At 39.0% G+C, this 17,194-nt stretch overlaps 1 protein-coding gene across 1 annotated transcript; it reads right to left on the minus strand.

Moving 5' to 3' along the window:
• Nucleotides 1–1,716: 1,716 nt before the first annotated feature.
• On the minus strand, nucleotides 1,717–7,876 carry LOC133457774 (flavin-containing monooxygenase 5-like). The gene is made up of 9 exons (XM_061737104.1): nucleotides 7,745–7,876; nucleotides 7,437–7,625; nucleotides 7,065–7,230; nucleotides 6,833–6,975; nucleotides 6,520–6,716; nucleotides 4,610–4,745; nucleotides 4,221–4,440; nucleotides 3,874–3,946; nucleotides 1,717–2,264 (listed from the first exon to the last, which is right to left on the minus strand). The coding sequence occupies exons 1-9, from the start codon at nucleotides 7,874–7,876 to the stop codon at nucleotides 1,856–1,858; spliced, it is 1,665 nt and encodes a 554-aa protein (XP_061593088.1). The 3' UTR covers nucleotides 1,717–1,855.
• Nucleotides 7,877–17,194: the final 9,318 nt, after the last annotated feature.

Raw genomic sequence — 17,194 nt, forward strand, 5'->3', positions numbered from 1 at the left:
AATATGCTTTTCAGAGTCAAATCCTCTGAGATTTAAAGATGGACAGAGGTTCAACAATCTGTGACAAACCTGATAAAAAAATTGTGGAACAATGTCAGGAAAATGTTCAAAATAAAATTGCAAAGACTTTGAAGATCCCTTCATCTACAGCGGATATTGACAAAAGATTAAATTAGGAGAACAGTGAAGGTCAAAAAACTGAATGTTTGCTATCTTCAGGCCCTCAGTACGCCCCACAGCATTAACAGTGATGCAAGTCAGGCAAAAATAAACAGCTAAACACCCAACATTAACCTTCCACCATTGATTTCAGAATGAACTTAAATTTCTAGTCACCGTAAAATTTTAGCCAAAAAGTTACAAATTAATTGTTATGAATAACCTAACAATTTCTTTCTCGTCAACTAAATGGGAACACAGTTTACCTCCAATGCTAATCTCTGGTCCCCAAATTGTAAAAAATGTATGTCCACTTCAAATGCAAATTTACAACTTATACAATACAAAGTCATTCACAGAATGTACTTCACTGGGGAAGAATGTTTAAAATGGGCTTTAAAAACACAAATATTTGTACACAGTGCAGATCAAATTTTACAGACACCTAAATATGGGACTGCACTCCAATCTGAGACATCATCACAAACACTTCTGGGATGACTTATCTACAATAACCCCGGATAACAGCTCTAATAGCATCCTTTCTATCATCGCCAAGTAAACAATCCTCATGAAGTGGAGATCCAAAAACTCTGTTGATACTACCTTGTGCAAAAATGTATTAGATGATTTTATATCAATGGAAAAACTATCTGCCTCAGTTGAAAAACTAAACTGATGATTTTTGACCAAACCTGGAATAAATTTACTACATCCTTAGATTTTTGACACAAACGTCACCCCCTCAAATGATCTGAAATAATACATTTGGATTTTGTCATCTCCACTATCGGGCTTGGGGGGAATGCTGGGGCAGATGTGGGGTTCCCAACGCCGTCTCAGGTGGGTCCTGGTTGGTGGGTGTCCTGCCCGGCTCTGCCCAGGGGCCTTCCCTGGGGCTGGCTCTGGTACCTGATCTGTGGCTGGGAGTGTGTGTCGGCCCTGCTTGAGTCCTGGGTCCCCTGGTGCTCCTGGTGGTGGGGGTAGAAACTGGGGCCCTGGGTTCCTGTGGCTGTCCCAGCTTATTAGGGGGGACGGGCCCCGACCAGCCGCTCCTCTGGGACGGTCTGATATGACGAGGACGTTGATGGCAGTAACCAATGATGATAATAACTACCATTATAATTGTCAGAAGTACCAGTGAAATCATTACTATTATTATGACTGGTCATAATTGTTGGCCCCTGTTTTTGTTCTGTTGTGTGTACGTGTGTTCATGTATGTATGTGTGTGTATATCTACATATACATAGATATATATACACACACACATATACATATATAACTCTATAACATGTCTATATAACAGCTATAACTGCTCTAATAGCATCTAAGTCGTGACTCCTAAATGGAGATTTGTATTGATGTAAGACAAAATTCCTCTATTAATAGCGTTTAAGATGGTGCTGAGCTTCAGTGAAAGATGGTCATCAACAGATCTAGAAACACGCAGACTCAGAGGATGGAAACGATCAAGGTGGTTGTATTTAAAGAAATATGCTTTTATTTGTTCAACCTGCTAAAACTGCAAAGACCAAAGAAATGAAAAAAGAAAAGAAATGTCACTTGTTTAATCGTCCTGAGAGTCAAATCCCAAGTTAATTTATTTCAGTGATGAAATACCACATTTTCTTTTCAGTAAACTGCCATTAAAGTCTTCCAGTTAGCACCTTCTAAAACCACCTAATTCCTGTACCTTATTCATTAAGCCTGCTGCCTACAGAGGAGAGCTTGCTAATGAGGGAAGAGGACCAAACGTCCTTGCTGTAAAAGAAGCAGCACAACAGGGCAACCCCTGCAAAAGCCATAATGCTGCTCAGACTAGAAGAGGTTCTAGCTTCTTCTTGTGGTACAGATCTCGTCCTGAAAGGTTGAACTACGCGCTGTTGTTGAGTGAGTATAGCTTGCCGGGCTCCAGCCCACCGGCCCGGTCCCCTCAGGCGGTACTGGTACGGAGTGCAGGGACCCACAAGGACCTGCAGGGCCAGCTTGGGATCTTTAAGGAAGAGCAACGGGATATTTGGCTTAGCCCCCAGCTCCTCAGCAAGGGAGTCCATGTAGGAGATGGTGTTCACTTGTATAGGGTTACGCTCCGAGCATGCAAACCTATTGAAACAAATAATTACAAAGCAGTTTAAACTTTAGTTTAGTTTAGTTTAGTTTATTTATTTAGCAATATAAGACAAATATGAACAAAAAAATGAAAAACAATGAAATAACATGCAAGGAAAGGAAGAAGCCTGGTGGCTTATATAGAATCCTTTCCATATATGAATAAAACACAAAACAAAGCTACACAAGGGAGAGTAAAAAAAAAACAAAAAAAACACAAGAAAATGTAACTCAGATCAAATAATGAACATTACAAAGATGAAACAATAAGAAAGTTCTTTAAATGTTTTTTGAATATTGGCAAGGATGGTGATGATTTAAGAGATTTATTGAGTGAATTCCACAAGTGGGTGCCTCTGTAAGTGATGAAAGATTGATGTTTACCAGTTCTACAAAACGGTAAATTAAAATCATCTTTGTGCCTTGTGGCATAAGAATGAATATGGGAATTAACACAAAAGAAATTATGAAAAGAAGGAAGATCTTGTATATAATTTTTAAATTTGAACATAAATAAACATGTTTTAAAAATGTTAATTTTATTGACTGATAATAATGAATATTTAATGAAAAGGGGAGCAGATGGCTCATATCGGTTTGCGTGTGATATCATTCTGAGAAACCTTTTTTGAATAATCAATAATTTATTAATATATGTTGGATGTGTCGAAGCCCAAACAATGTTTATAATTAGTAATTAATTAATTAGTAATTAAGATGAGGGAAGATTAAACTATAATAGAGAGTTAAATGAGAGGAAGGAAGAACAAAAGGACAAACTTTTCTCAAAATACCAGGCATCTTCATAGATTTCATGCATACCGTATCAATATGTTGTTTCCAATTTAAACAATCATCGATAATGACACCCAAGAATTTGGTATGAGTAACCTGGCAAATTTCAGAGCCATTGATTATAATTCTAGGTTTTTCTTTGGGGAATGTTTTGTTTTTGTTACTAAAAATCATGAAGTTGCATTTTTTTATATTAAGAGTAAGCTTGTTCAGTTGAAACCATTTGAATACATCCAATAATTCATTGTTAACATGATTGACAAGGGTATTTAAATCCCTGTGTGAGGCAACGAGATTAGTATCATCTGCAAATAAAATCGGAAGAAATGTATTACAGTTCATGGTTAAATCATTAATATAAATCAAAAACAATAAAGGACCAAGTATCGAGCCCTGTGGAACCCCAACTGATATTTTTAACTTTGCGGAATAGCAACCATTGATGCAAACATATTGTTCTCTGTCTTGTAGATAGTTAGAAAACCACTTGAGAGCAACATCCTGTAGGCCATATCTTTTAAGTTTAGAGACAAGAAACTCATGATTTACTGTATCGAAAGCTTTAGTTAAATCTAAGAAAACACCAAGAACATATTTCTCATCTTCTAGAGCAGAAGAGATATTGTTGACAAGCTGTAGCAGGGCGTGTTCCGTTGAGTATTTCTTGCGAAAACCATATTGGTGGCAATAGAGAATAAACTTTAAAACTATCATCTCACTCTGTTAAGACAGAAGTCACCTCACTGCGCTGAGCTGGCTGTCAACATCTCAGCAGCCTATCAGAGGACACGAGCCCATCTCTAATTACCTCTGGTCCATGATGGTTGTGTCTTTCTCAATTTCCTTTATCATGATCTTCTCTGCTGGGAGGGCAATTAAGCCTGCAAAGGTCAAATTGAAACACATACCAAAAACATTTTTATCATTACCAGTTTCTAAAATGAATCTTATTATTTAATGATAGAGACCTCAAGGGTTTTTTTTAAGTTATCGCTTCAGTAGGAAATAGGACTTTGTTTCCTTCAATTTAACAGTCTTCATTTAAAATCCACATATTTTTGTAGATCAATCCCTTTTCAATCAAAATAAAGCATCTTCTGAAACTGTCAGCAGACATTCATAAAATATGTATCAGACTTCTGTGACGTATTCTACCTTTGAACACTCTTGCAGCCCAGCGCGCCTGAATCTCAGCCATAGGGTTGATTGCTCCGAGGCCGTGGATGAAGCCGACTACTGCCAGTGTTGGTCGGCTCAGAGTGGGAGGGAACACATTCTTGTAGAGACGCAGCCTGTAGCCACTTTTGGCTTGAAGATCAGGCGGCAGGAAAGGAAAACTGTAGTTGTAACCTGTGGCAAACACAACTACATCCACCTATGTGAAACACACACACACACAGATACAAATACATCAGTCAGTAGATGACTTGGTGCATTTTAATACTCGTGATTTTTGTCTATTACCATCTAACATGACAAATAAGCAAAACTAAAGGACACAGATCTAAATCGAAAAAATAATTGTTGATTTCCAGGATATACACCTCGTCTATGATGCTTCCATCAACAAAGACTATGTTGGTCTGTTGGATCTCCTTCACGTTTGGTTTCACCTGAATGCGGCCTGAGATGATCCGAGCTGGCAGGTCATCATTCACGAGAGGAATCTGTTCCCAAAAACTTCAAGAAGAGCAACAGTGTTGGTTATAAGTCGCACCTATAGATTATTTCACAGACACAGTAGACACATACAATCCTTTAATTGAATTGAACAGTAAATAAATGACATGTTTATTTTTCCTATTATGTCTTATTTGAGATTGAGTTTTATATGGACAACTTTGTGTCAATCGGCAGGTTTACGTGAAAAACAATCATGTAATATGTGGAGTTCCCAAGGTTCTCTCCTGAAGCCTCTTATAGCATCCACATGCTTTCACTAGCTCAGATAAGAAACAAGATAAGTTACGTACGGTAATTACACAAAGAACACTCGGCTTTACATTACAATGTCACCCGGCAGTACTCGAGTTGTAAAAGAAAATCAGGGGGGATGGTGGATTTTATCATATGGGGACAGATCATTTGTGCTGATTACAAATAATATATTACAAATAATAGCACTGACCAAAACACCTGCAGAAATACTGCAGGAATGACATAGCAGCAGTTAAATGCAGCCTTCTGTAAGCTTTAAATATCCACTGGGCTTACATCAAAACACAACAATAAAAAACACTTTTCTGAACTTATCAATATGACTCTGTCCTTCACAGGATAAGTAAAATGGATCACTGCAAAAACTCAAAATCTTAAGAATATTTGTCTTATTTCTAGTTAAAATGTCTCATTTTAGTAAAAAAAATCTCATTACACTTAAAACAAGACTCATCACTGGAAAAAACAACAATTTCCACCTGTTTCAAGTAGATTTTCACTTCAAATAAGTAGAAAAAAATCTGCCAGTGGAACAAGATTTTTTTTGCTTGTAATAAGATAAATCTTGTCCCACTGGCAGATTTTCTACTTATTTCAAGTGAAAATTTAGTTGAAACAGGTGAAAATTGTCAAGTTATTTTTCTGGTGTTATTTTTTCTGGTGATGACTCTAAATGTTGAAATAGCAGTAAAACCACATTCATTGATGAAATTACATAAGGGATGGAAAGGGGGGATGACCGTTTTTATTTCAGGGGGGATGCCATCCTCCCTCAACTCGAGTACTGTCACCCGGTGGTATTGAACCCAGAGTGTTATGTAGATGTGTACTGTTGAACAAATCAATGGGTGGATGTGTCATAGTTTTCCTCAGTTGAACAAAAGCAAACTCAGTTAATTTTTGACCAAAAGAAGAGTGTTTAAGACTCAGCACACAGCTTGAGCTACAAGCCCCTGATAAGGCCCAAGATCTGGGTGCAGTCATGGACTCCGACTTCAACCATCAGAGACACATTAAGACAATTTCAAAGTTGACCTATCACCTGAAGAACATCTCCCACAGCAAACAACTCACCCATTCATTTACTTTCAGTCAAATTGATTACTGCAAGAGTGTCTTAACAAGTTTGGCTAAAGGAAAAACACAAAAACAGATAGCTACAGTTGATCAAGAATTCTGCAGCCTTTTCTTTATTATGCCTTTGCACTGTAACTCAATCTTTTCTTCTCTCTCTTGCTTTACTTTGTATGTTTCCATTATGTACAGTTCCTTAAATTGTCTTGTTGCATAAATGTGCGATACAAATAAACTGAATTGAATTAAAACCTGCAATAAAACTGATTGGATCATGTCCAAAAGCAGAAAAGACAGTGCCATCTTCAGGACAAACTGAAACTTTTGATCTTCATCAGCATGGTGTTCGTACAACAGTTACACATTGATTCATGTCCTCAAAGATACACACTTGACCTGAATGATTTCTTCACAATAAATCACTAGCGGGGTGGAATATTACCCGTGTTTTGGTTTCAGGCCATATAGTTTGTGGTCAAATGCTTCATTCAGCTTCTTCTCCGTTATCCTCTTGCTCCATGTGGGAAACAGGTTTTGGATAATAAAATTAAGTCTAGAACCCCAAATGATGTCAGCTGGGAGCCCGCCCTGTCCCACCCGGCCGACGACCCACGCTCCACTCCTGGTACTGAGGTAAACCTGCAGCTCAGCACAAGAGAGAACGTTGTTTATTAAGAATAAAAAAGGGAAAAGTAAGCAGGTATTTCAAATAAAATAGCAATGTTCGTTTAAAAAAAAAAAAAAAAAGTGCATACCCGCTCAGCAACTCTACTGATGTCCACAGCAATGTCACCTCCGGAGTTCCCAATTCCAATCACCACCACTCGTTTCCCCTGCAGCCCCTCGGCGTTGCGATATTCCCAGCTGTGGAAATATTTGCCTTTGAAGTTGTGAATACCTGCCATGGAACAGGAATTACACAAAGATGAGCAACACTGCAAATCCTTTGTCTTCTTTTCATTGGTGGAGCTGAACGTGTTTTCTTACCTGGGAAGTCACTGAGTGGCAGGTGAGGGTGGGTGTAATGTCCGGTACAAACCACAACTGCATCAAAAACATGCGCCTCCCTCTGGCCATCTGCCTTCTCCGTCTCCACATCCCACCGTCCTGTCACGGCGAAATCCGGCCTCTGCCGCACACTGACCACTGTCGTCTGAGAAAAGCACACAAACATTAAAAGACATTTCCCACATAAATCATTCACTTCTTACATTTATATTTCATACTTTTTTCTCAAGGTTGATATTTATTGTACTGCTGCTGCTATAATTCTTCTGTTCTTCTGTTTTAAATAACTGAGGTGCTTTACACCAAACAATAACTGAGATAATCTTGTTCATAAATTGTAAAGCCACACACCTGGAAGTGTATGTGCTGCAGTAATTCAAAGGCTTGAGCGTAGAGGCGCATGTACAGCATGACCTCAGAATGGTGCATGTTGTTGGGAAGCTCAGCCGGAGGCGGGAAGTCACTGAAAGTCATCATCTCTTTGGAGCTGTTGATGATCACTGATTGATAAATGTTGGCTCGCCCAGGCTCCGGCTTCTCCTAGAGAGTATGAATTAAATGGCATAAAAGTAACTAAATATACACAAAAATATGGTCGTACTCCAGTAAACCGATGTTATTTATGCTTGCAGCATAATGAACAGAAGCAGCTTTGTCACCTTAAATCTCCACAGTCCTCCTATGTCGTGGCTGCTCTCAAAGCATGTAGGGTCCAGACCTTCATTCAAACAGGCTTTGATGGAGGTCAGGCCAGAGGGACCCGCACCGATCACCGCCACGCTCTGAACCATGGTGGAGAAGAAGCTCTGGATACTGATCGGTCAAAGATATTGGAAATAAAAAGGGAATGAATATCGTCTCCTTGTCAGATCGTTTGACTTTGAACTATTTGACATATTTTACTATACGTTGCCAGGCTGAAATAAACAAGAAACTACTGCTCCAGGAGGGCTTAGCACTCAGTAAAGGCCTTGGAACAACTTGACTATTTACCTGTGAGTCGTACACTCACTCAGCCCACCCTTACTCATACACTGCAAACATGTGCTGCACACAACCACAAATCCATGCACACACATATGGGTTAGTGTTACGACCTCATAAAAACAAAGAAACACTGAGGCTCAATGAGACCACAACATATGTATAGGACACCACACAAAGATTTCAAGTTTGAAAACAAAAGTTTATTTAATTATTGTTTTCAAATACTGGGGAGAAAAACAAGGAAAAAGGTTAACCCAAAAGTAATGAACCAAAAGGAGATGGAGATCCCGGCCAAAAGGAACAAAAGAGGGGTAAGCACAGGGCCAGCCACACAATGGGCCTTCGGACCACGCACTTTCCCCACTAAATAAGAAAACCCAGGTAACCCTATAACCAAACAAAAACCGATAACAGAGGGGTATTCCAGGAAGCGGGTTTAGTGAAAATCCTGAGTTTGTTAAGCCTGAGATGAGGGAAATCCAGAGTTTTCAGTTCCAGAGAGCGAGTTAACTCAAACTCTGAGTCAGTTACTATGGCAACTGACCCTGTGAACCTAACCTGCTCACTAGCAGGTTTACTTCAATAAAGCCTGAGTTTCTCTCTGTCTCCTGACAAACGCAACGTATTTTATTAACTATGTCAGTGCAACAATATCACAGGGACATCCGAGTTTAACTTCAAAACAGTTAGCAAAAAGGAGAGGGAGGGAGCAGAAGAGAGAAAGAGAGAGTAAAAAAAAAAGTCAAATATTTCCCTTAAACATATTTATAAGAGGGTAGGGTGATTTGATATCTTACCTGAAAATGAACTTGCACAATTAATCCATCAGTGGCTAACAGCCTCGTTAATATCTTCTGCTGCAACATTGGACCATCACTTGCCTTTTTTTTTTTTTTTTTTTTTTTTCTCTTTATAAATTGCGTGGTTGTCTGCTTGCTTTTCATTTTTGTAAGTTAGTAACACTGCGGAGCGCGCTGAAAACGAGATTGATAGCGACCACTGTCGTCAGGGATGCTGGGACCTCACATTTCAAGATATGAGGGGGGGGGGGGGGGGGGGTACAAGTGTTGGGAAAGATAATACCTAGTGAAATCCATCATGTTCTGATATGCATTTGTAGTTATTTTATATGTATTAAGTAATAGAATAAATCAATACAAATAGACAGAGTAATTCCATAAATGTATAAAAAAAAAAAAAAAACCTTTACATTTTCCCCTGAAGCCGAGGTGTGCGGCTGCCCCTGATCTAAGTGACAATAAAATTTAATTCAATACCATTCCACCACTGTTTTCATCTGTAATATTATAAGACAGTGTGCTTAAATCAGGGGTCTCCAACCCTAGTCCTGGAGAGCACCTATCCAGCATGTTTTAGATCTTTCCTGCTTCAGCACACCATGATACAAGGAGCTGTGTCAGCAACAGAAATGTCCGGACCTTGATGACAAGTTAATGACGACCATTGATTAGAATCAGGTGTGTTCATGCAGGGAGACACCTAAAACATGTAGGATAGGTCTCTCCAGGACCGGAGTTGGAGACCCCTCGCTTAAATGTTAAATGAATACTCTATTCAAACTTACACATTGACTGCAGCAACTTTCTCCCACGCCAATTATCTCCTTTACTGCTGCAGCTGTTCTTTTTTTCCGAAATATGCTCTCATACTCGCCATACGCACGTATTAACACTTCTAACTCCAGTGCCGTGAAGTATGCAGATCTTCAGATGCAAACTAATGTTTCCTCAAAGGGATTTTGTAAATTGAAATGTTAAATAAAGTTTGTTTTTTTTTAAAAAGAAAAAGTATGTGGATCTTTTGTTGTCGCCGGTTGCCATGGTGAATCGTTGAATCAGGGCTCTACTGATGATGGCTTTTTAGCTCGAGATTAACAAACTCAGAGTTGATTGAACTAACTCATATCCGCTGTTCTGGAACCGAAAACTCAGAGTTTCCTTTCTCAGGATAAGTCAACTCGGAGTTCAGGTTTAAACTCAGACTTTGTTGAACCTGCTTCCTGGAATACCCCTCAGGACTACCGGCAATTTCCAACTCAAACTAAAATAACAAACTAAAATAAGAAAACTCTGCCATTATGGCTAGAGGAAAACTAAGGGTGACCTGTTCCCAAAAATGAAACAAAACAAACCTTCCCTTGCTACTGCTGCCCCAGAGTGAACGAGGCCTCCCTCCTCCTCCTCCTTATCCCCTACCTCCTGATTGCTAACTGACTGCCAGCCTGTGGAGGAGGGAACAAAGAGGAAGGAGAGGGGGGAGAAGACAGCAGCAACAACACACACACTGCTAGGTGTAGAGCAACCCATACCTGGCCACACATAACAGTTAGTAATCACCAAAAGCTCATCATTCTACATCAAATTTAAAATGTAAACACCATTAACACAAAACTATACGCCACCAGTCCAGTGCTTTTCTCTCCCCATTCATCAATAGGTTCACTGTAACAGTCAGAACACGACTCCTGTATTAATGAGCTAAACAACATAACTATTATTTTGTCTTATTTCAATGCCAGATTATTAAAGTAAATTACAGCCTACAACGCTGCTACTGATACAAAAAGTAAATAAAAAAACAATCTGTTCAGCTTTTGGTCTATAAAATAACATTTACAGGCCCAGAAATTTTCTCAAGAGGCCCGGATCTCGCTTTTGAGCTGGTCTCAGTATAAAGTGCAGTACTGGAATTTACCAGAGATTGCAGCCTGGAAAGCTCAGGAAAGCAGCATGTAGCCTGCCTCTCCAGAAGAAGAAGTGTTTCCCTCTAGTAGTGATGTTCGATACCACAGATCTCCTTTCCGATCCTTTCCTATTGAGTAAAATTCATCCTGGTATCGGTGATACCGATTCGATACCGATACATTATGCAAATACACCTAATGTGCCCGGAAAATCTAAAAAATTGGTGTATTTTAGATAACTTAAGAGTACATCAGAGTAACTTATTTAGCTATTTAATTTAAAGTCAGAAGTATACTTAGGCTTCATTCACAATATAGGCGAGCTATTACAACAACACAAAAACCAGTGTTTGAAAAAGGTGTTTCCATCAATAAAAAAAGATCCTAAGTAAAATAATAATACCATTACAATAAATAAGAGAATACTAAACAAAAATAAGAACTACTATAAAAATGAAAATGAGAAAAAGTCGTTACCAGCAGCGTGTCATTTAGACAAAATCTGTTAGTTTTGTATTCCTATTAATGATACACATTATATTCCCTATAATGATATGACCACAAATTACAGAAGTATCAAAAGTATCGATATTTTCATTTGAGAATCAATTTTGGAGCATACAGTTCTGTTACTGGAAGTATCGATATTTCAGTATTGATCTGCCCTCTAGTTGCTGTCAGCTTCTAAGAGTTGAGTGCCTCCGCGGCAAATTTAAAACGGATACGTGGCGGATATCATTTTGATAGATTTTGCCAGCTGGCTATCAGTATCAGCCGGGACGTACCGTATTTGAGCCAAAATAGGCGCGACCCGGACGTGGGGCGTTGTTCTGCTGCGCTCCGACAAACGTGCTTGGACCGGGCTATGGCTCTGATCTCCTAGAATCCTCCATCCGCTCCTGGCCAGGAGAAAAAGAATAAAAAAAACACAAAAGGAAAAAAAAAAAACAGAGAAAAAAAAAGACAAAGTCCAAATCTAGTCAATCACTAAACTTCAACAGCAACTCCACTTCAATAATTAAACAGAATTTCACAAGACTCAAGTCTAGCATTTCCAAAGTTCTTTGGCATACAGAAAGGTGTTGCCTCACGCTCACCTCAGACCCCAAAAGAATTTCTCTCACACCCAACCATGGCCAGGTATTTAACTCTCTGGTCTAGTCCATTGCACATTACTCCTAAATCAATGAAATACTCAAATTAGCCTACATATTTTTTTTTTAATTCATGACATCAATTTAACATCCTACTACAAACACTTCAATCAAAAGACAATTATATATTTAATTCTACAACACCATAAAAACCCATGAATATCCAAAATAGCTACATAGACTCCTTTGATCCCACACACATAATCACATCTTGTTATGACGTTACACCCCCCACAGTCCAAATGTCCGCTGGAATGTTCTGTCTGTTCTGTGCAGTTCATCGTTATAACTACTGGACTGTTCTCCAGTTCATCTTTTATAACTACTGGACTGTCCTCCAGTTTATCTTAAAACTGGGCTCCCCTCCAGTTCGTCTTTATAACTACTGGACTGTCCTGCAGTTCATCTTTATAATTGGACTGTCCTCCAGTTCATCTTTATAACTACAACCGCGGCAGCTACCGGTGCTGCAAATTGCGCCAAGCCTCTTTGTCGTGCAGAGAACGAGAGCACACACTTGAATGTTGAAAGTTACGGTTGTGTGACGAATGTGTGATTATTAATATGATATATTTTTGCTTTAGATTTAGAGTTGTGTAATTGATGAATGAATATGTTATGTAGTAGTTACAATTTTTCATGGAGTCTCATAAAATTGGTTATGAACGTTACTTGTTGCACTTGACGTAAGGTGAAAGCGGCCAGCAAGTAGTTAACACCGGTTGCCTAGTTACCTTGAGCAAGCGGCTGGAGAAGCAGCTATGAGCCGGCCTTAAAAGCCCACGATGCTCGTGTGCGGTTCATAAATGGATAAATAAATACGTGGGTACGTGTACGATTTTTTAGTGCGTCCGAAACATTAGTACGTACTCAATAGTATGCTCTATCCATACTCATTCCGGAGAAATGTATTAGTATGGATTGATGGACACTAGCTAAGCAGAAACTTCCCACAATGCAATGCAGCAGTGTTTGGTTGCTAAGTGCTGCGCAGATACGTATATGTCATAAGTGTAATATTAAGTATAATAATATTATTATATAATATTAATATTGTAATACTCGTATATAATAATATTATATAATGTAATTTTGTTTGGGCCAGGATAAACGGGAAAGAGCGGAGCGGTGCTGCTACTGCTGCTGTGACACCCCTCCCCAGCAGGAAGTGCCTGTGCGCTCTGAGTAGTACGTCCGAATTAATGCACACTACTGATATTTACTCAAAAGTGTGCCGAACTTAAGTATACTTTTTGAGTATATATTGTTTAGTATGACATTTCGGACGCACCGCATGACTCAAAGTTGTGTTTGTTTGGACTGAGTCAATCATGCACTGTGTCATGGAAAATGAACTCCAATTCACGATATATTCCAAACCTTTAATGACCAGGGTGACCAGTACCCCAAGATGGTTCATTCAGTAACTTTGATGATGAAACATTGACCAAGTTCCACCCTTTCTGGGCTATATCGGAGACGATGCTCTGCCGAGTGGTCCTGTGGTCCAGCTTGGACTGAGAGTTCAAGGTACATTTCCAGGTCTTAGTGTTTGTACCCTTGAATACACCTTCTGTGTTGGTATTTATTTGGTCTCTTTTTGTTTTTGTCTTTTGTTGTTTTTTTTTCTGTGTGGAGAATGTTTTCCATGTTTTCCAAAAGAGGATGCATACTTTTGTCATGTCCTTTATTCAACATTGTTTAACCCTGCAAAATCAAACCGAAACTGGGAAATAAAGGTTTATTTATTTTGCTTGTTTATTTAACCTTTATTTTACCAGGGAAAAACTTTTGTGACTTAAAATCTCCTTTCCAGGACGACTGAGAGCAACACTTACTTATATATGTGCAACCACATGTGACCATATCACCCAAAAATGGAGCACAAGTTTTAAGCGGTTGGCCATAGGTGGACTCCTGCACCTGACTTCCTCACGCTGGTCTGTTATAGATTCATCCACGGGTCCATTTCATGAACTTGAGCCTGATTGTGCTGATTGTGACACAAATCTGGCCAGTACATTGTTAAAACTATAAGAGTCAAATCAAAAAATCAAGTACAGCTGGTTTAATGGTTCTCCTCCCTGTTTTCACTGTCCTGGATTCTCCCTTAGCCTTGATTCTACTTCAAGCACTGGCATTATTCAGCAGATCTTCTAGCTTGTCTATGAACTGTATTTTGTCTAACCTTATTTGCTTGACCGTTCCGCAGCCAAGGTTTCTGCGCCTGCTGACGAGAACCCGGAAGCACGACTGCATCACTCATGTCCTGTATTCTTTACACTGGATCCCAATTTGAATTTAGAATCAGTTTTAAGCTCTTTTTGCGTTTTTTTTTTAAAGCTATAAACGTCCTTGCTTCCTCATGTGTATGCAATGTTTTACATTTCCGTCAACCCAGCAGAACTAGCAGAACTAGAGGTTCCACAGTGGGGTGATCGTTGTTCTGCAGTAGCTGGTCCCAAACTGTGGGATTTACAAACCCTCCTCTGTTCAAATCCAAACTAGAGACCCACCTGTTCAGGCTGGCTTTTGGCTCATAATAGCACTTTTTACACTTCTATTTTATGTGGATTTTCTTATTAAAATATTTTTTCATCTAAGATTTTATGTGTTTAATGATGATTTTTGTTGTCCATGTTTTTATTTGATTCTAATTGTGAAGCACTTTGGTCAACCCTGATTGTTTTAAAAGTGCTATACAAATAAAGATTGATTGATTGATTGATTGATTGATTGATTGATTGATTGATTGATTGATTGATTGATTGATTGATTGATTGATTGATTGATTGATTGATTGATTTTTCATTCTTCACCAACCTTTAAGCTTCTCTCTCTTTGATGAATTGATGGAAAACTTTATATTTATTTTTGACTTGTTCTTGTAAGTACTGCTGACCTAGTGCATGATGTTCAGGGAAAATCTAATTGGAAATAATAATTAGCTTTCTTAAATTCCCTGTTGCAGTCATTTCATTTAAGTCACTGCAAACCTCAAGGGCAGACAGGTGGACTACAGGCTTCATTGCCACACAATTGTTTACCTACTTAAAGATCCAGGGGATCGGTGTTGTCCTTGCAGAGTGATTGTGTACTTGTAATCCTCTGTTGAGAAAGCATACCGTCAATACAAACTCAAGATCTGATTATAGCTGCAGCCACGGCTTATTATGATAATTATTGCATGCTTACAAAGTCAATTCTTTGTGATATCAAATTGAATTAATTACTTTTAGTCTTTCTTGAGTAAATTTATGAACAAAAGCTTAGCAAAAGTACTCATTTTATTTGTTGACAAACAGGTACAGTAATATAGAATTGTACTGTCAGAGTAATTTATGTGGTGAACATTCCCTGGAGCACTCTGAGAACATCCACATCCTCCTGACGGCTGTGTTGAGTGGTGACAATAACAGTCTGTTGAAGCTTCCCTACAGCTGTGGCAGAGCCAATAATGACTTATAACGCCTCAGTTTCCCAGATGAAGACAATCAGGGTGAATGTTTCCCTCTGCTGATGGTGTTTCTTCTTGTAGTTCAGCCACATGTGGATAAGATGAGGTCTGAGGAAAAACCTTTAGAAAGTACATTTAAATGGTGAGGGAGTCAAGCACATCAGACAAAACCATACCAAAGTATAAAATTTGAGACTTATCTTGCAAACGTAGATGACTATTATTACAGGGAACACTTACTATCTGTGTGCTGCAGCTGAAAAAAAGGAAAACATGCTTGTTTGTATGGTAGCGTGAGTAATAGTTGGATACTTTCCAGAATTAATTACTGACAAGGATTAGACATAGCACTATATAAAACAAACTACACTCTCTGGAACATTTATCTAAATATGTCTAACCTCAAATATTTGCTCTGGACCATATATGCGTAACCTGGATAACAGTGGCGATAGTAGTAATTGGGGTGTAGGTACATGATGGGACATGGCAGACTGGACTGAGCTGGCCCTGCTTGTGAGGCAGAGAAGGGCCTGGCTGAGCCCTGCTGCTCTCCTGCTGCCTGACTATCTCCCTGCATGGATGCAAATGGTTCCCTGCCTCGCTTCCTCTTGGGTCGATATTCATAATCTGGTATGACAGGGAGAGACCCAGCGAGAGAGAACATCAGAGATGAAACAGCAACTTTACAAGAGCATATTTCTTATCATAGCCACATCCACCTATGTGTAATGGTTCATACCAGGAAACTGCTGTTTATGTATGTGCTTCAGTTTTTCAGCAACGTCATAGTAGGGTTTCTGCCCTTCCTCGCTAAGCTTGGACCACTCATTTCCCAGCAGAACATTGGTGCGCGTGAAGCTCATCCTGGGGTACGCTTTCTGCAGGGCCTTTCGGTGGATGCAAGCCCACACAATAAAGGCATTCATTGGCCTTTTTATGCGCATGTTATGATTTTGCAGGGATTTCAGCTCCATCAGGTCTGAGGGAAACATTTTGGAGATTGATTGGTTTGGTTGCCGCAGAAGAAAACAAAAACATTTTTCAGAGTAAGTATGAAGTACTGTAGGCTACTTTAGATGTTTTGATCCTGAGACACTAGCCAAGATTGTTTTTAAAGTAAGGTAAATTAAAGTGATGATGATAAAAAAGATAAGGTAGAGATAAAATAAAAGAATATGTTGATAGAATAGACCCAAGGTAATCCCAGTGGCCCAAATAAAAACAAATCAGTATAGATAATAGATGGACATGTGACAGTAGATATAAACCCGGGAGAAAAGTTGGGATAGTAACTTTTCTGAATGTCTATCAGTTTTCAATAAAACCATAACAATTCCTATGTCATATTGACCCAAAAGTGAAGTTTTCGAATAATTTTGACATAAAAGTCCTCAATCTTGATTCACTCCTTGTTTAAATCAGATTTTACTTTATATAGCTATAGTGTCTTTGATTGACCATAATAGTGATTTTTTGTTTTAGCATAACTCTTCTTTTTCTTTCTAATATATTGAAATGTCTGCTACTCATTCCAGGGACCGTGCCAGTGGCGCCACCAGGGGGTGGCCATGGCCCCTCCTACAAATTTGCTGGCCACCCCACTTGCCTCAATAAAAAAAAAAAAAACTTGCAGGTGACATATACTGCGTCCGAAATTCCACACTTCCACCCTAATGAGTTTGTAAAAACAGTATGTGAGATTTTTTTAGTGTGTCTGAAACATTAGTACGTACTCAATAGTATGCGCTATCCATACTCATTCTGGAGAAATGTATTAGTATGGATTGATGGACACTAGCTGAAC

Source organism: Cololabis saira, chromosome 13, assembly GCF_033807715.1.
Source record: "Cololabis saira isolate AMF1-May2022 chromosome 13, fColSai1.1, whole genome shotgun sequence".
Lineage (NCBI taxonomy): Eukaryota > Metazoa > Chordata > Actinopteri > Beloniformes > Belonidae > Cololabis > Cololabis saira.